Source organism: Cuculus canorus, chromosome 5 (genome assembly GCF_017976375.1).
Source record: "Cuculus canorus isolate bCucCan1 chromosome 5, bCucCan1.pri, whole genome shotgun sequence".
In the NCBI taxonomy this organism is placed as follows: Eukaryota; Metazoa; Chordata; class Aves; order Cuculiformes; family Cuculidae; genus Cuculus; species Cuculus canorus.
In genome coordinates, this window is record NC_071405.1 from 3,901,442 (window position 1) to 3,928,968 (window position 27,527).

At 50.2% G+C, this 27,527-nt stretch overlaps 1 protein-coding gene across 5 annotated transcripts in view; it reads left to right on the forward strand.

Moving 5' to 3' along the window:
• Nucleotides 1-3,787: 3,787 nt before the first annotated feature.
• The window catches only part of FERMT2 (FERM domain containing kindlin 2), a 59,917-nt gene continuing 36,177 nt past the window's right edge, over nucleotides 3,788-27,527 (forward strand). For 4 of the 5 annotated variants that reach the window (XM_054066826.1, XM_054066827.1, XM_009558788.2 and 1 more), the window contains exon 1: nucleotides 6,317-6,832. In XM_054066826.1, the coding sequence (XP_053922801.1) occupies nucleotides 6,676-6,832 (157 nt within the window). In that variant the 5' untranslated portion in view covers nucleotides 6,317-6,675. Of the gene's footprint in view, nucleotides 3,863-6,316; nucleotides 6,833-27,527 lie in introns of those variants that run through there. The other variant, XM_054066828.1, reaches the window with a different exon arrangement.

The window sequence follows — 27,527 nt, forward strand, 5'->3', positions numbered from 1 at the left end:
AAAGGATGCTATTGCGTGATAGAGAAAGGATAAAGGATAAACGACGGCACAGGGATTAATGTCAACAGGAAACTATTGCCTGACACACGCCAAGTCAGGAGAGCAAGCAGAGTTATTTGTTATGAAGAGCTGACTGCGGAGGAAGAAGCTGGGAACCAAACCTCACAGCCTGAGGCTTCAAGAGCTTAATTGACCCCAATTCCTGGAAAGAAGGTGAAGAGAGGACAGAGAAGAGCCCTGCAGCAGAGTTTGCAGCACAAACCTAGCAGGCTCCAGCACAGCTGATATTGGACACACACAGAAGGAAAATGAGATGCGATTTTGTAGCTGTAGGGCAATGAAACCTTAGCTTGACTTAGCCAGGGAGGAGGTAGCTCACTCTGGCTCTGCCTCTCTTATCTAAATGTAGCCATCTCTTGCAAGCTAGGATATATTCCAGCTGCAGGGGTGTATTTTGTAACCTTTGGGCATGAAGGACCAAGCTGGATGGTGGTAATGGTCTCAAATCTTGGTCCCTGGCTTCATCCTGTGTGTTCTTGGCCATCATAGGATCATAGAATCATTAAGGTTGGAAAAGACCTCTAAGATCATCAAGTCCAACCACCTGCCCCACCATGTCTACTAAGCCGTGTTCCAAAGTGCCATGTCTTTCTGAACACCTCCGGGGATGGAGACTCCACCACTTCCCTGGGCAGCTTCTTCCAATGCTTCATAACTCTTTTGGAAAATAAATTTTTCCTAATATCCAATCTAAAGCTTCCGTGGTGCAACTTGAGGCTGTTTCCTCTCATCCTATCACTTGTTAATTGGCAGAAGAAACATCAGGAGGAGAGACTTGGCTACGTGACCCTCCTAAGGTCGATGGCTCTGATTTCAGGTAAAGACACTCACCTTGGCAGCAGCACTCCTTACCCAGAGCACCCTGCTGCATTTCCACATTGCACTGCCTGAACTTCCCTTGGGGTGACTAGGACAAGCATCTTATCCTGAAGACACAAGGACTTGAGTCTACAGAACTACAGGTCCTTCCTGGCCCTCACGCTCTGTGAAGAGATGCAGTTCCACCCTGGGCTCCACATACCTCTGCAGCTTTAGTACCTGCTGTAATCTCCATTCTCCCCCACAGCTGGTAGGAAAACCCAAAGACACCACACCAGCTACAAACCCACCCAGAAAAGGGTGCTGAGGCTCCGTTATGAGCAGATCCAAAGGTGAGACAAAATCTGGGAATTGTTCTGACTTTATTCATCAGAAGCCTTGGATTACATCCAGCTGAGATGATGGACCTGTAAGAAGGCTACGCATGAGCAAAGCAGTGTGACTGCATTGGTGGAGTTGTGTCTAAAGGGACATAGCAAGTAATGGATTGGGAGCAGCCCCGAGGAGAAGGACTCCGGGGTGCTGGTGGATGAGAAGCTCAAAAGCCACCAAAGTGCACTTGCAGCCTAGAAAGCCAACTGTCTCCTGGGCTGCATCAAAAGCAGCGGGACGAGCAGGGCGAGGGAGGGCATTCTCCCCATCTACTCTGCTCTGGTGAGACCCCACCTGGAGTCCTGTGTCCAGTTCTGGAGTCCTCAGCACAGGAAGGACATGGATCTATTGGAGCAAGTCCAGAGGAGGCCATAAAGATGATCCAAGGGCTGGAGCACCTCTGCTATGAGGACAGGCTGAGAGAGTTTGGGCTGTTCAGCCTGGAGAAGAAAAGGCTCCAGGGAGACCTTAGAGCAGATTCCAGTACTGAAACTGGCTCCTGGAAAGCTGGTGAGGGGCTCTTGATCAGGGAATGCAGGGACAGGACAAGGGGGAGTGGTTTTAAGCTGAAAGAGGGGAGATTGAGATGAGATTTTAGGAAGAACTATTTTCCTGTGAGGGTGGGGAGGTCCTGGCCCAGGTTTCCCAGAGCAGTGGTGGCTGCCCCATCCCTGGAGGTGTTCAAGGCCAGGTTGGATGGGGCTTGGAGCAACCTGATCCAGTGGGAGGTGTCCCTGCCCATGGCTGGGGGTGGAACTGGATGGGCTTTGAGGTCCCTTCTAACCCCAAGCATTCCATGATTCTATGATTCTATAAGCTGCAGACAGGGAATAGAGAGACCCATGTGAACCGGATGGATGATGGAGGCCAAGCAGGGCTTGATTGCTACTAGGTCAGAGCACATCGTGCTCAGCCATGCGGGAACATTTGAGGAAACGGAGCTTTTGTTTACACAGAGGTTTGGGGAATTTCTCTGCCTCTGTCTACGAAGGCAAGCCAGGCACTCAGTTGTGCTGCTTTTCCTGCTCCAGTCACCCAGCCCAGGCACCCAACAGCGCAGGGCAGATTGCTGTGGCCAGTCACCCTGGAAAGAGCCAGTCTGACCAGCTTGCCCAGAGCAGGAAAGCCAGCTGGTTTCAATAACCACACTTGAAAAAGCCAAAATAGACCATGAATAAAAAAAAAGGGCAGAACTACTCAAATAAATCCGCAACAGAAAAGGAGCTACTCAGCTTCATCACTGATTTCTCAAAGATGCCCATTTCACTAGAAAAGCAACCTGGTTTTGGAGGAGAACAGGCAGAAGGAGCTGTGCTGCTTAGCAGATCTGGTAGGTATCATCCCTGTCCCACAGCAAGCAGCCATGCATTTCGGCACCTTATTTGGCTATTGCTGCTTGTACGGAGTGAGGACTTCTTGCAAACAGTGGGAAGAGCCCTGGGGATGCTTGACTGCTTCTGACGCAAAAGCCTCGCCGGTGCATTTTGGACCTTGCTTTGCATCTTGGCCGAGCACTGGAGATGGTACTGCCCACCTCTCCGCACACCCACCGGCAAGCAGCTGCGCTGGGAGGAACAGAGAGCCCCAAGAACGGCATCCCCCAGCCTTGGCTGGGACAGAGAGGGCAGAGAGAGCGGCTTTCCCTATCCTCAGGAAAAGAGAACCCGACAAATGTTTTTTTAAACACAGGCTCTGCCCAACAGCAAGCAATCTGCTGTACTGAAAGGTTACCAGCTTCAGCGGAGCCGTATTGAATTGCATCAGCTTGGAACCTCGTCCAAACTGTTGGAGTTGAGAGTAACCCTTTCTATTTATTACCCTATTGTTTCCCTCTGGAAGAACACCGAGATACGATCTGTGAAAGCTTTGTTCCTCCAGCCTAGCTTTCCCCTGCCCACCCAAGCTGTCACCCTGGAAATTAGAAGCCAGCTTCCAAAGCTTGGGGAGATGAAATGGGGGTTACGTTGACCCGGATTAAAGCCCTCACAAGGATTTGGCGGGAGAGGTCATCTCTGCCCTCCCACCATGTGGAGCAGCATCAGCCACTTTAGACCAAATCATCTGTTCTGTCTACATGTAAAACGTGGCTTATCCTGCCCAGACTGAGCCTGGGAAAGCTTTTATGAATGCATAAGGGAAAACAGAGGAACAGCCCTTTATAAATATCTCCATTATAAAGGTGGCAAGACTTTATCATCTCCATTAAGAGGTTTTTGTTGCAAAGATCCTGCTGCCGTTCGCAGCTCAGGACGTGGGAATGGTGCTCGTGAAGAGCTGGCAGAGCTAACCCTGAGGCTGCTAGGGAGGCACAGCTTTTACGGGAAGCGGCTTCCCATCAACCGGGACGGTGTGGGACACATCCTGCCACCGACCACCAAAACACAACCCCTTCCACGTGATGGTTTTTCAGGAAGCCGGGTTGCCTTGGCGGGATGTATGTATCACTGGGTGGGGAGCTACAGGAAGCGGATAACAGGGTTTTTTGCTCCATTTGTGCCTGTTCCGACACTTCTTTACAGACAGTTCCCATTTCCTAGATTCACAGATGGTGAGGATGGAGGGAACCAGCACATCGCCCAGCCTCAGCACAGGCACAGACTGCAATGCTAAGGTAAGGGCTTTGCCTAACGGGTATTTTCCTTATGGATTAGGGGCTTTTGGGAGTTTTAAATCATAGAATGCCAGGTTGGAAGGGACCTTGGGGATCATCTGGTTCAACTTTTTTAGGTGACCTACAATTTAGATGAGCTGGCCGGCACCCTAGCAAGCTGAGCCTTAAAACTGTCCAGTGTGGAGGAATCCACCACTTCCCTGGGGAGATAATTCCAACGTTTAACTGATCTCATGGGGAAAAATTTCCTTTTGGAATCCAATCAGAATCTCCCCAGGAGCAACTTATAATCACTACCCTTTGTTTTTTCCATATGACTCCTTGTAAAAAGCAAGTCTCCATCCTCCTGGCAGACATCCTTCATGTACTGTTATACAATCATAGAATCACAGAATCACCAGGTTGGAAAGGACCCATTGGATTGTCGAATCCAACCATTCCTAACAATCCCTTAACCATGCCCCTCAGCACCTCATCCACCCATCCCTTAAACACCTCCAGGGAAGGTGACTCAACCACCTCGCTGTGCAGCCTGTTCCACTGCCCAATGACCCTTTCCGTGAAAATTTTTTTCCTGATAAGGTCTCCCCTAAGCCTTCTCCTCTCCAGGCTGAACAAACCCAGTTCTCTCAGCCTTACTTCATATGGAAGATTTCCCAGTCCTCTTAATCATCTCAGTGCCCCTTCTCTGCACCTTCTCCAGCCTGGGCACCTCTTTCTTATATATTGGGGACACAGTACTCCATGTGCACCCTGTCAAGCTTTGAGTAGAGTCGGATAATGACTTCTTTATCTCTGCTGGTGATGCCCTTCTTGATGCACCCCAGCATCCATTATGGCCTTCTTTGCTGCTGCAGCACACTGCTAACTCATGTCTAGTCAGTTGCCCACCAAGAAGCCCAGGTCCTTCTCCACAGAGCTACTCTCCAGCCAGGTGGAAACCAGCCTGAACTGCACACCATGGTTATGTATCTCTAGATGCAAGACCTTACACTTATCTTTACTGAACTTCATAAGGTTCCTGCTCGCCCGCTCTTCCAGCTTGTCCGGGTGTTCATAGAATCACAGAAGCGTTTGGTTGGAAAAGACCTTTGAGATCATCAAGTCCAACCATACCTGTCCACTACTAAACCAGATCCCTGAGCACCTCATCCACCCATCTTTTAAATATCTCCAGGGATGGGGACTCCACCTCCTCCCTGGGCAGCCTCTGCCAGGGCCTGAGAATCCTTTGGGTTGAGAATTTTTTCCTATTGTCTGATCAGAACCTGCCCTGGTGCAACTTGAGGCCATTTCCTCTTGTCCTATCACTTCTTGCTTGGGAGGTGGGAGAAGAGATCAACACCCTGAGGGGTACCTCCTCCCTCTGGATTGTCAACCTCTCCAATCATCTTAGTGTCATCTGCAAACTTCATCAGGGTGCTCTTGATCCCTGCATCCAGGTCATTTACGAAGATAGGAGTGGGCAACAGGCACTCGCAGCCGGGGCGGTGAACCATGTCCTGGGCTGCATCCAAAGCAGCGTGGCCAGCAGGGTGAGGGAGGGGATTCTGCCCCTCTGCTCTGCTCTCGTGAGACCCCACCTGGAGTCCTGTGTCCAGTTCTGGAATCCCCAATATAAGAAGGAGATGGAACTGTTGGAACTGTTGGAACAGGGCCAGAGGAGGCCACGGAGATAGATGATCTGAGGGCTGGAGCCCCTCTGCTAGGAGGACAGGCTGAGAGTTGGGGTTGTACAGCCTGGAGAAGGTTCTGGGGAGACCTTAGAGCAGCTTCCAGTAAGGAAAAGGGGCTCCAGGAAAGCTGAGGAGAGACTTTTTTAAGTGCCTGGAGTGACAGGACGAGAGGGGATGGCTTTAAATTGGAAGGGGGAAGATCTAGGTTGGAAATTAGGAATAAATTCTTCACGCTGAGGGTGGGGAGGCCCTGGCCCAGGTTGCCCAGAGCAGTGGTGGCTGCCCCATCCCTGGAGGGGTTCAAGGCCAGGTTGGATGGGGCGTGGAGCCCCTGATCCAGTGGGAGGTGTCCCTGCCCATGGCAGGGGTTGGAACTGGATGGGCTTTAAGGTCCCTTCCGACCCAAACCGTTCCATGATTCTGCGATGCGAAGGTAAAAAGAAGGAGGGAGGGGCTGCCTGCGAAAAGCGCCCACGAGGGATGGGGGGACACAGTCCCCACACGGGACACTCAGGTCGCTTCCCGGCTGGCTCGGGGTCTCTGGCGACCAGAGGGACCGGAGGGGAACGCGGGTGATCCGAGGGGGTGACCCGAGGGGACCGGGTGGGACATCGGCCCCCCCCGCCCCATCCCCGCGGAGCCCGGATGTTGGAGCAGCCCCGCTCCGCTCCGTCCTGCGCTTCCATAAAAGGCCAAGGGGCCCGGCGGCGCGGGGAGAGTTTGCCTTTAATTATTATCCCCCTCCTCCTCCTCCTCCCTCTCCTCCTCCATCCCCTCCTCCCTCTCCACGCCCGCCCCTTCTCCTCCCGCGGCGGCGGGGCACCCCCTCGGGGCGCGGAGCCGAGCGGTTCCGAGAGGTTCCGAACCGCAGCCGAGCGGTTCCGAGCGGAGCCGAACCGTAGCCGAAGGGAGCCGAACCGCAGCCGACTGGTTCCGAGCGGGGCCGAACCTCAGACGAGCGGTTCCGAGCGGGGCCGAACCTCAGACGAGCGGTTCCGAGCGGAGCCGAACCTCAGACGAGCGGTTCCGAGCGGAGCCGAACCGCAGCCGAAGGGAGCCGAGTGGTTCCGAGCGGAGCCGAACCGGAGCCGGCGGGCGGTGGGTGAAGCGCGGCGGGCATTGCAGGAGGCCGGGGCGATGGCGCTGGATGGGATCCGCATGCCGGACGGCTGCTACGCCGATGGGACGTGGGAGCTGAGCGTCCATGTCACCGACCTGGGCCGCGACGTCACCCTGCGGGTCACCGGGGAGATCCACATCGGAGGAGTCATGCTGCGCCTCGTCGAGAAGCTCGGTGAGCGGCACGGTACCCAGCGCCCAGCCGGCGCCTGCACCAGCATCCTCCCCGCACCCTGCTCCCGGCTCCGTCCCCCAGCAGCCTGCCCCAGCTCCCAGCACCCTGCCCCAGCTCCCAGCACCCTGCCCCAGCTCCTAGCTCCGTTCCCCAGCACCTTGCCCCAATGCTGTGCTCCGGCTCCCCTCACCCTGCCCCAGCGTTGCTCCAGCATCTTACCCCAGTGCTGTGCTCCATCTCTCAGCACCCTGCAATAGCATCGCTCCAGCACCCTGCTTCAGCTCCCGGCACCCTGCCCCAGTGCTGTGCTCCAGCTCCAAACACCCTGTGCCAGCACCCTGCCCCAGCTCCTAGCACCCTGCCCCAGCTCCTAGCACCCTGCCCCAGCTCCTAGCACCCTGCCCCAGCATTGCTCCAGCACCCTGCCCCAGCTCCTAGCACCCTGCCCCAGCTCCCAGCACCCTGCCCCAGCTCCCAGCACCCTGCTCCAGCTCCCAGCCCCCTGCCCCAGCATTGCTCCAGCACCCTGCCCCAGTGCTGTGCTCCAGCTCTCAGCGCCCTGCTCCGGCATCACTCCCAGCTCCCAGCACTGTGCTCCAGCACCTATGCTGTCCCTGTGCTCCGAGCCCTACCCTAGGACTGTGCTTGAGCTCCCAGTGCTGTGCACCATCACCCTGCTCCAATGCTATGCTCCAAACGTTGCCACAGGACTGTGTTCCATCACCCAGCACCCTACCCCAGCGCAGTGCTTAAGGTCACAGCACCCTGCTCCAGTACTGTGCTATAGCTCCCACCACCCTGCCCCAGTGCTCAGGATGCTCCCCCGGTACTGTGTGTGAGCTCCCAGTGCTCAGGATGCTCCCCCAGTACTGTGTGTGAGCTCCCAGCGCCCAGGATGCTCCCCCAGTACTGTGTGTGAGCTCCCAGCACCCAGGATGCTCCCCCGGTACTGTGTGTGAGCTCCCAGCGCCCAGGATGCTCCCCCAGTACTCTGTGCGAGCTCCCAGCGCCCAGGATATTCCCCCAGTACTCTGTGCGAGCTCCCAGCGCCCAGGATGCTCCCCCGGTACTGTGTGTGAGCTCCCAGCGCCCAGGATGCTCCCCCAGTACTGTGTGTGAGCTCCCAGTGCTCAGGATGCTCCCCCAGTACTGTGTGTGAGCTCCCAGCGCCCAGGATGCTCCCCCAGTACTCTGTGCGAGCTCCCAGCGCCCAGGATGCTCCCCCGGTACTCTGTGTGAGCTCCCAGCGCCCAGGATGCTCCCCCGGTACTGTGTGTGAGCTCCCAGCACCCAGGATGCTCCCCCAGTACTGTGTGCGAGCTCCCAGCATACCACCACAGCACTCTGCTTAGCACCCTGCCTGCCCTAGCACCCACCCAGCACCTCCCCTTAGCACCCCCTCCCAGCCATGAGCTGCCCCTCTCTCTACGGACCTTTCTGCGCTCCCCCAGAGCCTCCACACTGACACCCCGCTGCTCCCTCCCAACCACCTCAACCCCAAAACAGCCAAACTTTTACAACCCAGGGCCGGTTTGCACCTGGTGGGGCCTCAGCCCCATCCGCCAGCTGCTTTGTGTGCAGGATTTTACAGAGAGCTGGGAAACATCTTCATTTTGGGGGCACTGGTGGGGATTTTGGGGGGTTCTCTCCAGTGTACAAGATGTCATTCTGAAGTTGTAGCTGCTTCAAATGAGGAAAGCATCTCCTAAGAGCCCTTTGCGAACATGAAGTGATGAAGGGGGTGGGATGGGTGAGGAAGGGAGCTTGGGACCGAGGGAACTACGGTGTCCGGTGGCTTTGGGTGCCCACCTGGACAAAGAGCCTGTTTGTTCTGTGGTGCGTGGGAACGTGGTGCCGAATCCACCGGGATGGCTTTGTGACGGAGGAGCCAGCTTGGGCGTACTCCCCGCCAAAAGCACCCCGACTCATCGGCTCTGCCCCGCCAAACCTCCCCCTTGTCTTGTTATCAGCACTTTATGGCTCGGGTGTGTTTACCCAACGGTACAGTCTGGGCTGATGACTGTAATTACTCAAATAAAATATTAATTGCCAGGTCCCTGCGCGTGCCTGCGGCTGTGGGAGTAGTGGAGCTGTCAGCTGCGCCGGCAGGTCCCGGTTCCACATGAAGCAGCTTTAAAAATACTATCTTCAGCCGTGCTTAGGTTTTGATTTGTTAATTATCTGAACTAAAAGGAAGGAAGAGACTGATATAAATACGCTTGTTCCGAAAGGAAGCAAGCCCTTGCATCAAAGGGTCTCGTGCTGGAGATAGTCTTGACTCTCTGAAAACTTGATTTTCCTTTTTTGTTGTTGTTATTTTTATGCTGGAGCTGCAGAACGATTTGCTGAAGTTGAGCACTTGGTATCTGGGGTGGAAAATAATATAATGGCTGTCTAAAAATGATAAAAAATAATCAACCTGTTGATCACAAATGAATAAGCGATGCTGCCCTCGCCTTCAGCTGGGAGATGCTGAAGTGGAGCCGGGGCTGGCTCGTGTGCTGAAAGCCAGGCACGTGTATAGGGATGAAGCCCAGCAAGGACCTAAATTAGCTCCTGACGTAATGCGTCCCCCCCGAAAATGTGTTTGCCCGGATCTTCTTCACTTGTTAAATTAGGGATTGTATTAGAAGGAAGGAATGCAGTGGCTCAGCTGGTGAGGGGAGCAGGGATGGAGCTGCCCTAGGGGCCTCAACGCTCTCCTTCCCAGGAGGATCAAGACCCATGGATCTCTCTGACTGTTCCCTTTCCCCTTGGGTTTTGTCGCTGAGCCAAGCTATACGTATTTAGTTCCTTTTAATCTTCCTGCGTGTCAGCTCTTCCAGCCCTCTCATTATTTTTATGGCTCCTCTTTGAGCTCCTGCCAGTTTATCAGGGTCGGCTTTGGCAGAGCGGCGTGGGACGGGACTCACTCCTCGCCCTTGTGTGCCTCCTCAATGCCCTCCTTCATCCAGCCTCTGCCACTGCTTCGTCTCCAAATGTATTAATTTTGCAATTTTTCCACATCGAAACCCTTTCCCTGCATTTTTAGCCTGTGCCCCCCCATTGTTCCTCTGTCCCTGCCGCTGTTTGTTGCCCATTTTTAACAACTCCCAGCCCTGAAAAAATGATTCATCTTTTGCAAAGCAGATTTTTTACTGTGAGTTTTAAGGAAATGTCTTAAAAATAAAGTTTCCTTGCGGCTCGGGGATCCCCTACGGACTGCTCTGCGTGTGCATCATGGGGGAGGGAAGGAAGAGGGATGCTCTGCCCTGGGCAGGCGTTTGCCGGCTCCATCCTTTGGAACAAAGATCCTGTAGGCTTTGTGCTGCTGGAAGGCAGCGAAAGTCAATTTTTGTGGCCCACCCAGGATTTTACTGAAGTTTAGGGCATCGCTGTGAAGCTGGAGCAGACCAGCCCTACTCTGGTTCTGGGAACCTGGTAGAAGCTCTTCAGTCATTAGTGAGCAGGGTGGGCAAATGCATTCCCTCTTCCCAGCAGCAAGGGAAGCAGGGAAAAGGGAAAAATCTTGATTTATATTAGTGTTTTCTGATGTTTATAGGAGAAAATGATGGCAATAAATAGCCTTTTGCCTTGGAGAGGGCTGGGGCGCACAGAGGATGCGTATTGGGGTGCCACGCTCAGAGCAGGAACGCGGGGAAGTCTCTCATCTCCAATTGCAAGGCTGCAGCTATCAGTAAATCTTGTCAACTCGGTCCTTGCCTGCACGGAGCGGCTGCGGTCGGACTGTTTGGGAACAGGCAATTAAAATCTGTCACTAATGCAGGCAGGGATTGGAAGAAACCCAAGCGGCAGACTGGGATTCTGGTTACTCAAGTGAATTGCAATGACCTGTTCGCTCCTTTGTTATTTATCAGCCCGCTGGATGAAGGCACTTCGTTAATTGAGCTGTGCTGTGTGCTTTTGGCAGAGTCATCTCTGAAAAATGGGCACAGAACTGCTGAGGTTTTAAGAGCAGTGGTGTTTAGTTGGTCTGTGCAGTACTGGAAACTCCTGGTGCTCACCAAAATTTAGGAATTTTGCCACTATTGACTTAGAAACAAACAAAAAAAAAAAGAGGCTTAAAATCACTGAGAGCAGAGGAAGGAAGGAAGTGAACGCAGGTTATTGTTGTCAACTTAAGGCTGATTTAAACACATGCAAGGAAGAAAAACCCTGCTGGTTTGAAGCGTGCTTGGGTGAGATTTGTGGGATACGCGTTAAATGTAGGATTGCATTTGGGGGATGTTCGGTACAGTACTGGGAATAAAGGAATAGCTGACAGAAGTGGGGAAGGGGGACAAACTGTGGCTAGCAGAGAGATGGCTTAAGACAGATGACCTAAATGTGCAGTGAGCAGATTCAGAAAGTCCAAGGATGGAAATTTTCTAATAGAAATTCAGATTTCTCTCTAGGTTTCTTTTTCTGGGGGTGTATGTGTGGCAGCCAGTTCCAGGGGCTCCCTGGGAGCACTGGGAGAAGACAGAGTGCTTTTAGGGGGTTGTAGCTAAAGAAAATAAACAAGTGAATGAATGAAACCCAGCGGGGTTGGGAATTACGATAGTCCTGGACTGAAAGGCTGTGTCGTCCAGCCAAGGTGGGAGGATGGCTCAACGTGCTGCCCTACAGCATGGTGACATCCCCATTTTATCCAGCCAGGATGGCATAGGGGCTGCATAAACGCCACCCTGCCCTCGTAGACAGCGGCTGATAACACCAGGCAGTGATGCCATCTTCTAAGGCCTTGGCGGGGCTTTGTGAATCACATCTTTGATAAGGGTTTGGGCAACTGGTTTAAACTCCATTGTTCCCATGGGCAGCTCCTCCTCTATCTGCTATCACTTGGGAGAGGGTGGGATGTCACCTAAGGAGCACCACAGGAATTGCCCCATGCAGAGTGTTCTGGTTTAGGTGATGTAGCACACTGAGCTTCTTTCTTTTGCTGATTTTAGCCTGCAAAAGTGTCTGAGATTCACCGAGGGGCTCTGTTCACCATCGGATGGACTCTGCCTGTGTTATCTTGCCAATGACTTCAGCTGTACTCTTTGCAAGATCGATCGAAAATATTAGCCTTCTCCCTCTGAAGTCTGTTTTTCTTAATGGACCCCTTAAAGGGTTATGAATAAAACACCAAGGAAGTGCAGCATCATTGATTTCCTCAGCTTTGTGTTTGAGGTTTTGCAGTGCTTAGAAATGCTCCGAGCCATCCTGGGACTTGCTGGAGAAATTCTTTGAGCTGGAACTGGGATGAGCTCTTTGAAACAGCTTAAGGCTACGTAAAAGAAATGCAGAGTCCTTGTCCCAGCCTATTCCTATTGCAAACGCAAGGCAGGGTGAGTCTGCAGAGCTGTCTTGCAGGTGACTTGGTCCTTTTACTTTGAACTGGTTTGACAGCGGCTGAACATGAGCCAGCAGTGGCCCAGGTGGCCAAGAAAGCCAACAGCATCCTGGCTTGGATCAGAAATTATGTGGCCAGCAGGAGCAGGGGAGGGATTGTCCCCGTGTACTTGGCATTAGTGAGGCTGCACCTTGAATTCTGGGTTCAGTTTTGGGCCCCTCACTGGAAGAAAGACTTTGAGGGGCTGGAGCGCGCCCAAAGAATGGAACGGAACTGAGGAAGAGTCTGCAGAGCAGGGGTTACGTGTAACAGCTGAGGGACCTGGGACTGTTTAATCTGGAGAAGGCTGAGGGGAGACCTCATTGCTGTCTACAATTCCCTGAAAAGAAGTTGTAGCGAGGTGGGTGCTGGGCTCTTCTCCCAAGTGACAGGCAATAGGACAAGAGGAAATGGCCTCAAGTTGCACCAGGGGAGATTCAAATTGGACATCAGAAAAAATGTGTTCACTGAAAGGGTTGTCAGGCACTGGCAGAGGCTGCCCAGGGAGGTGGTGGAGTCTCCATCCCTGGAGATGTTCAAAAAATGTGTAGCTGTGGCACTTCAGGTGCTTCAGTAGGCATGGTAGCGTTGGGCTAACAGTTGGACTGGATGGTCTTTTCCAACCTTAATGATTCTATGATTTTATAACTTCTCCAAGGAGACTTGGGTAGAGGCTTAACTAGGTGACCACATGTGCTTTGCTGTTAGAGGAGGCAAGATAAATGTTTGGAGGATAAAGAGAAATAAAGGAAGGATTTTATTATAGCCATGCTTTCCAAAAATACTTATCGGAGCATCAGTGCTTGGTGCCTGCAGTGTGATCAGGGCATTTCTCTTCTCCATGCCACCAGGATGAGAGCTGAGCATCTTCATTTGTGAGATGTGCAGATATTCATCTGGCCATCAGCTGTAGGTCGAGACAAGAAGGATGTTTTGCTTCAAAATCGGTGCTCAGTCACTCCTCGTTATTGCTGTTCAAGTACGTGGCATTTACGAGAGGGCTCTGAGTGCCGTTTAATATGCCAGGAGGCTTGTGAGAAGCTGTTTGTATTCCCTTTGAGGTGGGGTGGTGAGTGGTTGTCTCAAATAATGCGATAAATCGTGGCGGTGTTTGCTGCTGAGGGCAGGTCGGGCTGCTGTGGTTTGGGCAGGCAGGACTCCTCTGACTCTCCGCACTGAGACTGCTCCAGATTTCCCCAGGGAACCTCATCCCAGACTTCCAAACAGCAAAACTTGCACAACCGGTGGGAGGTGGAATAGTGAGCACAGAGGATGGAGGGGTGGGGGGGATCTGGCACACTGCTGAGCGCAAAAGTCTTCCTGCTGCAGAAACAGGCAGGGTTTGGACCATCTTGAGGTGAAAGTGGTACCCGGGAAGCTGCTAGATGTTCCCAGCAGAGATGCTTTCAGCAGAGATGCTCCTGCTTCAGCAGCATCTTCAAGGAGACCAACAGAGCCTCTATCATGCCCTGCATTTACATATTGCCACTTGATTAATATCTTTTCTAGTGACGTGTGTTGAATCCTTGTCCTCTAAATACCACGTTTTCAATGACATTTAAGTGAGAATTTGCAAGTGGCTGTTAACACAGGCACTCTCTGGCCATGCACATCGATCTGTGCGGGGCTGGCTCTTTACTTTACATCCAATGTTTGGCTCCAGGAAGCTTCTACATAGGCTTACACCAGATTGTAGGATCATGGCTCAAAATAACGTCCTCTTTGTTAGCCTAAGTTGAATATTCATCTGAACTGCCAGGGAGTAGAGGAATTTGGGGCGGGGGTAGGTAAAAGCTGTACTCGGGCAGCTCCAAGCTGTGGTCACAGTAATTAATATTCTTGCCCAGAGTGACAGTGACTCTTTGGAAGCCAAAATTCAGATTTTAAAGTGATATTTTTGTTTATTTAATATTTTTAACTCTTTTTACTATGAGCCTACTGCTTTGGCTCGAAAGACACAGCCGATACACAGATCCCACTCGGAGGGGGAAAGACACTGGGGTGGGAGGTGGTGACGGCAGCGTTCCCGCGAATACCAGAGCTTGGGTTTGTCGTACCACAGACAGGAAATTGTTGGGTTTGCTGCTCCCACCCAGCCCAAATCAGTAGTTTCCTCTTCCAGCTCCTTCAGGTTTCGATTTGACGTGAGGCGCGCGGGAAAGCTGGCCTGGAGAGCGGCTTTTAACACGCTCACGTCGCTGAAACGATAGAAATCATCACCTTCACATACATCCCTTCTTTTGCCTTCCCCCTCTAGAGCCTTCCTTTCCCTTTTTCACCCTAGACCCATCCTTTCCCTTTTCCCCCCTCCCAAGTCGTCCTTTCCCTTTTTCCCCCCTAGAGCCATCCTTTCCCTTTTTTTCCCCCTCCAAAGCTGTCCTTTCCCTTTTTCCTCCCTGTAGAGCCTTCCTTTCCCTTTTTTTCCTCCCCAGAGCCTTCCTTTCTTTTTCCCCACCCTTCTCCATCAGGGCTTACATCTGGCTGAATCTCTCTCAACCATATAAAAACCCAAACAAATTGTACTCAAAATAGTTTAATATTTCGATATAGAAGCCAAATGCCGCTGGGTTGTTCCCTGGCAGGGATTTCTGAACCCTCTTTCCGTGCTATTACGTGTGTGATGTTTGCAGGCACCGTTCTCCAGCGTAAAACCATGCCCCGCCTCTGATTTTTGATTTAAAGACATGGAATTTGGTAGTTGCTCATTTGGAGCTTGCAGGCCACTGGGGGTTTATGAGCAACTTCTTGCAACCCTGCTAGGAGACATTATAAAAAGCAAACCTGGAATTTAACCCATGATCTCTGATTACGAGGAGAAAAAAATAAGGGATTGTGGATAACTGCATGAAATTATGGATGTGGGGAGTGTTTACTGAGTTGGGAAAGAGAAGTGGGAGTATTTGTACTGTGAACTTCAGTCATTTCAACATCACTGGTGACACTGCTACTGCAAGCTCCTATTTTGGCTGTTTGGGGGATTATTTTTTGGTGGTTTTTTTCTTAGAGACAGGGGAAGGAAGAAGATTTACAGTGCTTCTGGAGCTCTTGGCACGCTGACTTCAGCCCAGTGTCCAGCCTGGGACGTGCCTGGAGTGAAAAAGCCTCGTACTGTTAAAACATCTGAAGAAGACGCATTTGTTTATTCTTGTTCTGAAATACGAATTAACCCACAGCTTAGAAAGGAGCAGAACAACAAAACTGAGCAAAACTCAGCTGATGGGACTCGGTTCTCAATGTTCTTCACGCTTTTCAAGGTTTTTCAGGTGTTGTAATTTGAAGGGATACTGAGAAACCCAAATTCCTTCTGGATGGAGAAGTAAGGAGTTGGAGCAGAGCTACAGTAGCCTAGTTTTCTTGCCCAAGTTTGCCTTTGCACGTTGCTCGTGTTTCGGTTGTCTGGGCTGGAGCTTCCACCAGGTAGAAAGGGTGGGGAAGGGGAAAAGAAATGCTCAGCAAAGCAGAAGAAGGCTTCTTTATTTTCTTATTTGTCTAACAGTGCTTCTTGTTTTTTCTTGCGCTTGCCCATTTTCCAGTGAGTTTGTAGCAGCTCTGCGTGTAGCTCGCACTCGGTGGCCATTCAAAGATGAACCTTCCTTGGGAGCTGCGTGCACAGCGTGTCCATTAGCCAGCATTGGTCCAAGACCAGGAGGCATCTTGGAGGCCTCCAGTTTTCTCTAAAACGTGGCTGAATTTGGACAACAGCTTGGGAGCAGCATTGGGAGGGGATGTGCGTTGGCGAACATGCACACCAGCAGTTGCCTGAGCCTTCCGCTTTATAACCTTGGGTGTTTTTTAGCTTGCAAAACAACTCAACAGCAACCCAAAATTCATCTTGCCAATTATTACATTTTAAATCTCTTCCAAGCCGATTATGCATGTTTGTTTGGTGGCTGCTTTTTTCCCTCCTCCCCCCCTCCTCCCTGCAGGCATATGTACTTTTGGAAGAGTTAATTACCAAAACTCTTAAATTCAATTAGAAAGTCTGCAATTTATTAAATTGCCTGGAAAGAGCCATATCGCTGTCTTGCTGAGCTTCTCTTCCTCGCTGATAATACACAGAGCTTTGCTTAACATGATGTGCGGCTCCAAGAGCTGTCTGCAGCAGAAGTCGTCCTCGCTGCTGCCCCACGTGCATTGCCCTATGGCTCTCTTGTCTGAACGTGGTTGTATGATGTGTCAGGTGAACCCAAGCTCAAGCTGAGAGGTCTTAGCACCCTTTAAAAGTGTGGTGTGTCCATTGATGAACTTGGACTTACTGATGCAGAAATAAAGAAAAATGATAGGGTATCATCCCCTCCCCAAGGCATATTGAAGTTGGATCGTAGAATCATTTGGTTGGAAAAGACTTTTGAGATCATTGAGTCCAACCGTACCTGTCCACTACTAAACCAGATCCCTGAGCGCTTCATCTACCCTTCTTTTGAAGACCTCCAGGGATGGTGACCCAATCACTTTCCTGGACAGCCTCTGCCAGTGCCCGAGAACTCTTTCAGTGAAGAAGTTTTTCCTGATATCCAATGTGAACCTCCCTTAGCACAGCTTGAGGCCATTTCCTGTTGTCCTACCACTTGTTACTTGGGAGAAGAGACCAACACCCACCTCGCTGCAGCCTCCTTTCAGGTAGTTGTAGACAGTGATAAGGTATCTCCTCAGCCTCCTTTTCTCTAGGCTAAACAATCTGAGTTCCTTCAGCTACCCCATAGGATGGGGCTTTGAAAAGCCTGATCCGGTGGAACATGGCTTTGAAACCGGACGATCTTTAAGGTCCCTTCCAAGCCAAACCATTCTGTGATTCTATGATCTCATGGCTTTGCGAAGGACCTACGGCAAAGGCTGGCTGCTCATCCCAAATCGCACTTTTCTCATCCCAAAATGCATACAAGGGAAGGCTGGTGGCATGCAAAGCAGTTTGGCTGCTGTCAGTGCTGGGGAGGGACAAGGTTCCTTTATGCTTTGCTGGCAGGGAATGCACTTTGGGTGAAAGCTGGAAGCTTTGATGTTCTGGAATCATAGAATTGTTTAGGTTGGAAAAGAGTTTTAAGATTTAGTCCAACTGTAAACCTAATGCTACCAACTGCACCATTAAACCATGTCTCTTAAGTGCCACATCTATGCATCCATGGGCTTCTCCAATGTGAGTCTTTCCTCACAGGCTGCAGTTCTTTAGAAACTGCTCCAGCATGGATTCCTTCCATGGGATGCAGTCCTTCAGGAACAGACTGTTCCCGTGTGGATCCCCAATGGGGTCACAAGTCCTACCAGCAAACCTGCTCCAGCGTGGGCTCCAGGTCCTGCCAGGAGCCTGCTTCAGCGTGGGCTTCCTCTGAAGGTAGAGCCCAGGAGAGGTGTCCCCTCTCTTGCACACCAGGATTGCATCTGATCTGCAGGAGAGGGACCAACACTGGCTCACAGGTTTGGCGTGGGGCGAGACTGCCTGAGGCATCATGGGCCTGTTCAGCCTGGAGAAGGGAAGGCTCAGGGGAGATCTTATAGCGACCTTTCAGTACCTGAAGGGGCTCCAGGAATGCTGGAGAGGGGCTATTCGTAAAGGCTTGTGGTGATAGGACGAGGGGCAACGGGTATAAACCGGAGAGGAGCAGATTTAGACTGGACATTAGGAAGAATTTCTTCACGATGAGAGTGGTGAGGCCCTGGCCCAGGTTGCCCAGAGCAGTGGTGGCTGCCCCATCCCTGGAGGTGTTCAGGGCCAGGTTGGATGGGGCTTGGAGCCCCTGATCCAGTGGGAGGTGTCCCTGCCCATGGCAGGGGGGTTGGAACAAGATGATCTGTAAGGTCCCTTCCAACTTTAACTATATACTAAGATACTATCATGAGGGTTGCAAACCTCACTTTCCTAGAGGGCTAATCTTTTATCAGAGAATGATCATCCTTATGGCGCAGCAGGGAACTACCTGGCGAGACTGAAGCTTCAGATGAGAAGTTGGGAATTCAGGTTGCCTCTTTGGTCCTCCTTTATCTGCCCTACACATCCGTCCCGCCAAATGTCCTCTGGCTCTGTTATCGGGTATGATGTCTTTTTGTATGATGTCTTTTTGGCAGGGACTGACTCCCTTATGCCTTGCACGTTCATTGGAGATGAGTCAGGACTGCAAACTGCTGGCTCCGTTGTCCTGGGGCACTTTTCCTTTTTGGTGAGGGAAGTGTGATACGCGTTTGGAGAGTGAGGGAGCACGCGGGCTGATAGTCAAGGCAGTTGAGTGCTCCCTGGAGAAGTGGTTTTCCTTCCTTCCTTTCCTTCCTTTCCTTCCCTTCCTTTCCTTCCTTCCTTCCTTCCTTCCTTCCTTCCTTCCTTCCTTCCTTCCTTCCTTCCTTCCTTCCAACCTTCCTTCCTTCCAACCTTCCTTCCTTCCTTCCAACCTTCCTTCCTTCCTCTACTGCTGTGTTTCTGTCCAATGCTTCCTACTTTGTCCTGGATGAATCATGGAAACTGCAGACTTTACTTGAGTTTTCTGCCATTTCTTGCGATTCCATAGGAAGCAGAGAGCAGCTGGTGGAAGCCCCCTCTGGAGGGGTGTTTGATAGGTGGGGGCAATTTCTCAGCAAAATCAGGTTGTAAAGAACCAAGTAAAAATAAAAATCCACCCTTGCTCACCCTCTCGTAGAAGAATGAGGAGGCCAAATTGCACTGGGGTGATGGTGCAAGCAAGCCTTAACAGTGCTTGGAAAGTCCTTCCTGCATCAATTGGTGCTTTTTAGCGTGGGGTTGTTGTGGAGCTGAGATGGCCCTGGCTTTCAGCTCCTTTGAAGGGTTTCCTGATGTTTCAGCTGTGTTCAGGGTTGTTGCAAAACAGCTCTCCTTGCTCAGGGCTTTAAACAGGATTTGGTATGGCTACAGTGAGCAGCTTGGAGAACCCCATGGATAACCTGCTGCAGCAGCTGCTGAGGAATGAAATAGGTTGTGCTAAATATGTAGCATAGGATCATGGAATGATTTGGCTTGGAAGGCACCTCAAAGCCCATCCAGTCCCACTCCCCTGCCATGGGCAGGGACACCTCCTGCTGGATCAGGTTGCTCAGAGCCTCATCCAACCTGGCCTTGAACACCTCCAGGTGTTCACATCCACAACTTCCCTGGGCAACCTGGGCCAGGGCCTCCCCACCCTCACAGGAAAACATTTTTCCCTAAGATCTCCTCTCAATCTCCCCTCTTTCATCTTAAAGCCATTCCCACGCTTGTTGGTGTGGCTGGCATGAGTCCCCATCCCTGGAGGTGTTTAAAAGATGGACAGGCGAGGTGCTCAGGGATCTGCTTTAGTAGTGGACAGGTATGATTGGACTCAGTGACCTTAAAGGTCTTTTCCAACCAAGCAATTCTATGATTCTATGAAATCATTTCAGCCGTAGGAGGAGGGAGTATTGGTGTTTCAACACTAGCAGTGCAAGTAGTGGATACTGCCGTGGCATCTTAATGAATTAAATTTCCAAGTGCTAGTAGAGGAATCCTATTAACCTTGAAAAGAACTTCCTTCCTACAGTTTACTTAAAAAAAAAAAAAACTAAAAAAAAAAAAACCAAAAAAAAACCAAAGTAGCTTTCAGGCTTTTCAGGTTTTGCTCTTCTCCGCAAAGCCTGCGTGCAGACCTTGCTCTGACAGAGATACCTGAAAGCTCAGCATCCCACATCCAGGCAGTAACACTTCATGGGGTACCTGAACCATATGTGTCCACTGGCACGCCGAGACTAGAAAAGGGGTCTCCTGCACTTGGTCATGCTCATGGGAATCACAATGGTGGGAACAAGGCTGCTTTTGTCTATTTTTTATCTTTTTTTAACAAGGCTGCTTTTGTCCCTATTTTTTATCTTTTTTTTTAACAAACTATTTTTCATGCAAGAAATATTGTTCTTGGATTTCAATTCCACCACAGATCTGCCCGAGTTTGGACAACTTCATGGATGGATGTAGATGTTCTCTGCAATATTTGTTCTCATGGAAACAAAGTAGGGGAAAATACAGTGATAGTTGCCTGCGGTGGTAAATAGGAGAGAATTCAAGGTACCACTCTGCATTCATAGAATCATTAAGATTGGGAAAGACCTCTCAGCTCATCCAGTCCAACCACTGTGTTTACTAAACCATGTCCGCAAGTGCTACTTCTACACACTTTTTGAACCACGGATGGAGACTTCCCCACTGCCCTGGGCAGACTCTGCCAGTGCTTCACCACTCTTCCAGTGAAGAAACTTTTCCTGATATCCAATGTAAACCTCCCCTGGTGCAGCTTGAGGTGATAACTGGTAGGTAAAAGCCCTTCTGCAAGTGGTGGCTGCAGAAGAGCTGCTATACACTATATTTCTCATACCCTGTGTCAAGTACATATGGGGCAACACGATTATAACCCCCTATTAAATTTCATTAGTACCAAGAACATCAGATTGTCACGGCTCCAGCTTTATTACCGCAGTCCGATAATAATTCCATAGGATAGTTATCTCTGTTTCAAAGTATAGTTTTTTCAAGTGTCATGACCGGAGGTTGGGAGGATTTTTGTTCCATTTTGAACTTTGCTCAGCAATTAAATCCCTGTTGGGGGTGAAGAGGAGTCTGTTCCAGTGTGCACCAGACCCCAAAACTCAAATCTACAGTGAAAAATAGATTTTGCCTGAAGACAGCAACTGTGTCACCCAGCAAAACATACCAGCATTTCTTTTGGACTCGAGATAAACGAAAACAGCTCTGTTTTTAACTTTTTTTTTTTCCATAATTGTTGTAGGAGGAGCGGCTCTGGCATGTTTAAAGGAATCTGGGTTTAAAGAGGTCAGGGTGAGCAGTGAGGAGGCAATGTCCTGTCCCTCCTCATAGGGAGCGATGGGTTCAGCTCTATAGGTGTGTTTGCACGCAGCCATACAATGTGAATATAGCTGTGTGTGTACCCATATTTATATGTATAAATATGTACTTGATAGATCATAGAATCGTAGAATGGTTTGGGTCGGAAGGGGCCTTAAAGCCCATCCAGTTCCAACCCCTCTGCCACGGGCAGAGATGCCTCCCACTGGATCAGGTTGCTCAAAACCCCATCCAACCTGGCCTTGAACACCTCCAGGGATGGGACATCCACTAGATGTGGCACTTTGGGACGTGGTTTAGTAGGCATGGTGGTGTTCAGCTGATGGTTGAACTCAGTGATCTTAGAGGTCTGGCAATGAACACCTCCAGAGATGAGGCAGCCACAACTTCTCTGGGCAACGTGGGCTGGTGTCTCACCACCCTCACAGGAAAAAAAGGAGATAAATACATTCTAGACACACGCACACATGCACATATATATAAAATTCCAGCTTGTTAGTCCAAAATGAGCCAGTCAACGCAGTAGTGTGGTAGTGTCGCAGAGCAGCCTGAGCACATTGATCTCATGAAATCCCAATCCCTGCTGCCGGATGGGAAGATCTTTCAAAAGCAAGCATTGATGTTGCTGGCATCCCCAGCAAATTCTGTGGATCTGGATGCGATCCACTGAGCTGCAGAAGCCAATCCCTGTACAAGCATCTGCAGGTGGGGGAAGGAATCCTAGTGGTATTTAATGGTTGTATCAGGAGTTTCGGAAAATAATATTGATGACCGTGAGAGCAGGCACTGGCTGGAGCAGGACCTTCAGCAGCTCTCTTGAATGTGAAATGCTTCTTTATTCTTGCCTTCCCCCAGTGCCTCTGTCCTGCTCGTGCACAAGATTAGCCATTTTTTTGTACTTCTGAATGTTTTGGGGGCATTATTCTGATATTTTTTAGCAGTGTGACCTGCAGACCTCATTGACGCACACTGCTTGAGAGCACATGGAAAAGGAGAACCTACCAATGCAACCATGTGAGGTTGTGTGCAATGACTTCTGGTGGTTTGGGGGGTTTTCTCCTCTTTTTTTCACTTGTAGTCTGGAATTATTCTCCTTTTCAAGTTTTTAATTCTCTCTGCCTTGATTTCCATGCCTGGTGGCCATGCAGTGGGTCCCGAGAGGACAGGAGGGTGGCTGGGAGGGTGCATCCCCTCCTGAGGAGCTTGCCCAGGGCACACCAGGCACTCCCCACCTATTTATTGCTGGAGGTCTCTTGTCCTTTGAAGTTTTTCTTCCCTGCCAGCTTCCCAAGAGGGGTGTGGAACCAGCCAACACCCAGCCTCTGGCTTGGAGAGCCTCTGGCTGCTCCTTGAGGCTTGTGAATGCTGGATTAATGCGTTATCAGCAGGTATTTGAGTTTAAAGGTACTTTAATCCCCCGACTGCCTCTCCAGCTGTCTGCTGCCTGCAGCTGGGATTTTAAACTTTAAAGACCTTTGAGATCATCAAGCCCAACCGTACCTGTCCACTGCTAAACCATATTCCTGAGCACCTCATTTGCCCGTCTTTTAAACACCTCCAGGGATGGGGACTCCACCACCTCCCTGGGCAGTCTCTGTGAGTGCCTGACAACCCTTTCAGTGAACACATTTTTCCTGATGTCCAATCTGAACCTGACCTGGTGCAACTTGAGGTCATTTCCTCTTGTGCTGTCGCCTGTCACTTGGGAGAAGAGCCCAGAACCCACCTTGCTACAACCTTCTTTCAGGCTGTTGTAGACAGTGATGAGGTCTCCCCTCAGCCTCCTTTTCTCTAGATTAAACAACCCCAGGTCCATCAGCCGCTCCTCATAACCCTTGTTCTCCAGCGCCTTTCCCAGCTCCGTTCCCTTCCCTGGACACGCTCCCGCCCCTCAATGTCCTTCTTGGAGTGAGGGACCCAAAATTGAACCCAGGATTCGAGGTGCGACCTCACAGATGCTGAGTACAGGGGCACAATCCCTTCCCTGGTCCTGCTGGCCACACTGTTTCTGATACAAGCCAGGCTGCCACTGGCCTTCTTGGGGTGTGTGCTTTTGTGTAAACGTATATATGTGTATATATTACCCCTGAAGGTGTGTATTTTTTTTGTGTCTGTATTATATATATGCATGTATTTTATATGTGTGTGTATATATATGATGTGTGTATGTATGTATATTTATATGCATAATCTGTTTGTGTATATGTAGGGACTGATTTGAGGCATTGTGTGGTTAATCAAAAGGCATTTTGCTACTTGAACTTCCCAGCCATGATCTTTCCTCATCCCTGGAGGTGTTCAAGGCCAGGTTGGATGGGCCTTGGGTAGCCTGATCCAGTGGGAGGTGTCCCTGCCTGTGACAGGGGAGTTGGAGCTGGATGATCTTTAAGGTCCCTTCCAACCCAAACCATTCCATAACACTATGATTCTATGACTGGAGCAGAGCGGGAATAGTCAGCTCCGGTGCACGCTCACCACTGGGGAGAGAGCCAGCACTGGAGAAGCTGCCGTGCTTATTCTGCTTCTATGGAAAAACAACCAGTGGGATGGATGGGCTTTGGTTCTGCCCTGTTTAGTACCAGAAGAGATGGTCCTTTCCTATTGCTTCTCCATGAGGACTGAATGCATGAATCTCTTGCTCTAAAAGCCATCACTTATAATTGAGAAACAAACTGAAACCTCTGCTTTGGCTGCATCTGCTGCTCCTTCTAAGGTAAAGAGTGTTGCAGGGAAACCAGCTCCAGCTGCAAATCTTTTTCCCAAAAATCAAACCCCCAAAAGATGCAAATCAGACAGCTTGCAGACATTCCCTTTGTACCTACTAAAGCTAAGGCAGGAGCTTTTTAATAACCTTACTGCCATGTTAAGCTGTTGGAGGCATTTGTAGGCTCTTTGCCGTCCTTTGGATTTAATCAGCATCTGTGAAAGGGGACCCTGATGCTGCCCCGCAGAAGCCTTTCCAAAAGTTAAACACAGTTTCCTTCTCCTCAACCCCCAATATCAATCTAGTGGGGTTTAACCATGTGCCAGGGAGGGAGCGAAAAAGAGGTTTATTTGGTCATATCAGGGCTCTGAGCGGTCCATGGATGGAGGGCCCATCTGCAATAGGGGATATCCCAAAATAACAAGGCAAATACAGTGTTTATCTAATGCCAGAGACGTGTATACTGTTGCTAGTAAGTCATAAGCTCACACGGAGACCCTGCCAAGTGAAGGGAGTGCTTCTGAAGAAGGGAGGTCAATAGCTGCTGCAGAAGCAGAGCGGAAAAGGGACTTTTCAAATCCATGGACTGAAAGAGGGGAAGCATTTGGAGCCACCCATACATAGGAAAAATGGGATAAACGCACCATCAGGCTGCCTCAGTCTTCTTTGGACTTCACCTAAATTCAGCTTTATTGCTTAAATCATAGAATCATAGAATAGTTTGGGTTGAAAGGAGCCTCAAAGCCCATCCAGTCCCACCCCCTGCCATGTGCAGGGACACCTCCCACTGGATCAGGGGCTCCAAGCCCCATCCAACCTGGCATTGAACACCTCCAGGGATGGGGCAGCCACCACTGCTCTGGACAACCTGAGGGCCTCCACACCCTCACAGCAAAACATTTCTTCCTAAGATCTCATCTCAGTCCCCGCTCTTGCAGCTTAAAACCGTTCCCCCTTCATCCTATCCCTGCACTCCCTGATCCAGAGCCCCTCCCCAGCTTTCCTGGAGCCCTTTTCAGTACTGGGAGGTAAATGGTAATTGTGTCTGTGTGTGCAGCAGCAAGCCCAGAATTAAAATACACTTTGTATGCGTCTCAATTAAGAGTTACTTTCTGCTACTTGAATTCTCAATGTAAATTTAGTGGTAGCTGTTGGAATAAAAATCTGCACTTGTAATTATGCTGGACAAGCTGATGTGACGTGACTGTGGTGAGGCACCAGCGTTAATGGAATATTTTAGGTTTAAAACACTTTATTGAGCAGCCCTTCACCTCTCTTCTCATAATGTTCTATCCTCGCAGAGTTCTCTGGCAGTTTAGGATGCCTGGTGCATTTACAGGACTGTCTGAATGGCTTTTCAAGGTGAACAGTGCGCTTGCTGTGTGGGTTTTGCTTTACAAAATGTCCTCAGCATCACCTATGCCTCATCTCAGCCTCTCGGCACAGCTTTGGAACGCAAATGCAAAACTAAAATGAGATTAACAGCCAGGTCCCTAGTCCTCCCAGGCTCCCAGCAGCCAAGGTTTCAGTGCAGGCTGTGCAGGGAGGTGGAGGAAGGGAAGAACAGGGATTTTTTTTTGATGCTGGGAAGGAAACGCCGTGCTTCCTTTTCCCGCGGGTACTGCTGCTGGGGTTGGGCTCTGGAGCTCCCTGTCCCCAACTCATGCTCCAGCTGATGCTGACAGCTCCAGCCTGCGTGTCTACAGCCTCTCCAAAAGCTGCAGCCTTTACCTGATAGGTTCCTTACCTGAAAAGGGAGCATTGATGGCAATAATTTGCTCTGATGCAAACGTGTGCAGCTCATTCCCAGGGATCTCTCTGGCTCTCCTTTGCTGGAAATGACCAAGATGAGAGGATGCTTTTTTGGACACCCAAATCCAGATGGCTTTGGCATTCCTCTCTCCTCGCTGTGCCATGGCCAGGAATCAGCCCGATTTAAACTAATATGGGTGGATTTTCCCACCCCAGCAAACAATACCATTTCTTTTGCTATTTGCTCTGATTGAGGTGCTGATGAACACTTGCTGGCTCTGACCATTTCTGCTTCTTTGCCCGGCAGCATTGCATATCTGGAAACAGCAGTCCAAGGATGTGCAGGAGGTACTTAGCAGCTGAGAGGAGCTTCTGGGTCTGAAAACACCTTTGCTGAGACTTGCAGAGTGGCTTTGGACCCATAGTAACCTTTTGAATTCGAGATCTGGGATCTCTGAAGTGAGTTTGGAATGCGTGGAGTCTGACCCAGGCTCAAATGTGAACGGCCAGTCCTGCAGCTGACAGTAGAAGAAGGGAAAAGACTGAGCCTATATAATAAGCCTTGTTACAAAGCTGTAGCCTCAACAAATAGGTAACTCCTGAGTTGAATCCTGGTGAAGATTTCTAACCCTTTGATCAGATTTAACCAGGCAATTGGCATTCCCTGGCATGCCCTTACAAAGCACCAGGGGTTTCTTGTCAGCATGTTAGTGTTAAACTCAATCCCATAAGTTAGCTGCTAAACATTTGCCAAGCTTTTTTATATATAACTACCCCATGGGGCAGCCACAGCCCTTTACCTTTCTGGCTGTAGCAAACATTTCACTGTTAATTCAAAGTGTTAATTGCTCTCAGGCTGAAAGATGCTGTGTGTATTGGTGCCATGGCCTGAAAGGTTAATCTGCAGCATAAACCCAAATCCTCTCTGTTAGGCAGAAGTGTTAGTGATTCAAAATGCCTTTTTTTTTTTTCCCTCCTCGCAGACTCTCGGTGCCAATTTGTTCAGCTTTCAGTAGGGCAGAAGTTGGACTTCATTACCAAAGTCCATTGTAATGCTATCTCAGATTTTTTTGAGAGTAGCCAAGGCTTGTGCAAGTTTGCATGCTTTTCTATATTTGGTTTTGTTTAATTTGATTGTACAAAGCTGTTGAAAAGTGGAGCTGAAGGTTTCCACTTTCTGGCTGCACGATTATGTCAATAGACCAGGAGTTCAAAGGAAAAACACGCTTCTGCTGGGTTTTCTCAGTAACCCTGAGCTCAAGATCCTGTTTTCAGATAGGGACAGAAGTTGCTCATTTGTCACATTGTTCTCATCTCGATTAAGTTCAGATGTTGTTCTGGGGGGGAATCTTAATGAAGTCAATCCTGGAGTGAGTTCCTTGGTACCGTCAGCGTAGTTGGTGGTGGATCTGCTGAGGCTTCACCCCTGGGCTCAGCTGGGGTTGTCCCTGGCTTTCTGGCCAGTGCCTCACTGTGCACAAGCATCTGCTGAAGGAAGGCAGAAGGTGCTGCTTCACGTCACGTGGCAAATTTAATTTGAGTTAAACCGATGTTTCACATGGGGAATCTGGGTTCTGAGGAGGATCTGCTCTTGTGAGACCTCACCTGGAGCCCTGTGTTCAGTTCTGGAGTCCTCAGCACAGGAAGGACGTGGGGCTGTTAGAGCGAGTCCAGAGGAGGCCACAAAGATGATCTGAGGGCTGGAGCACCTCCCCATACAAGGACAGGGTGAGAGACATGGGGTTGTTCAGCCTGGAGAAGAGAAGGCTCCAGGGTGACCTTAGAGCAGCTTCCAGTACTGAAAGGGGCTCCAGGAAAGCTGTGGAGGGGCTCTTGATCAGGGAGTGTAACTTTTGGATTCATTTGGGAATTTTCCAGCTTTGTAGAAACTGAAAGTCCTGTAGAAGACTGTGTTGAATTCTTGCACATCTCCTTCAAGTTCTGCTTTCCATGTGTGCCCAAGAGGCTGTGTCCAGCTTCAGGTAGTGCAGGTGTTCTATATGATGTGGATGAGGACAACCAAGAATTCACAGTTAACCTAAAAAGCTGCGCAAAATCCCTCCTGGGGAAGGTA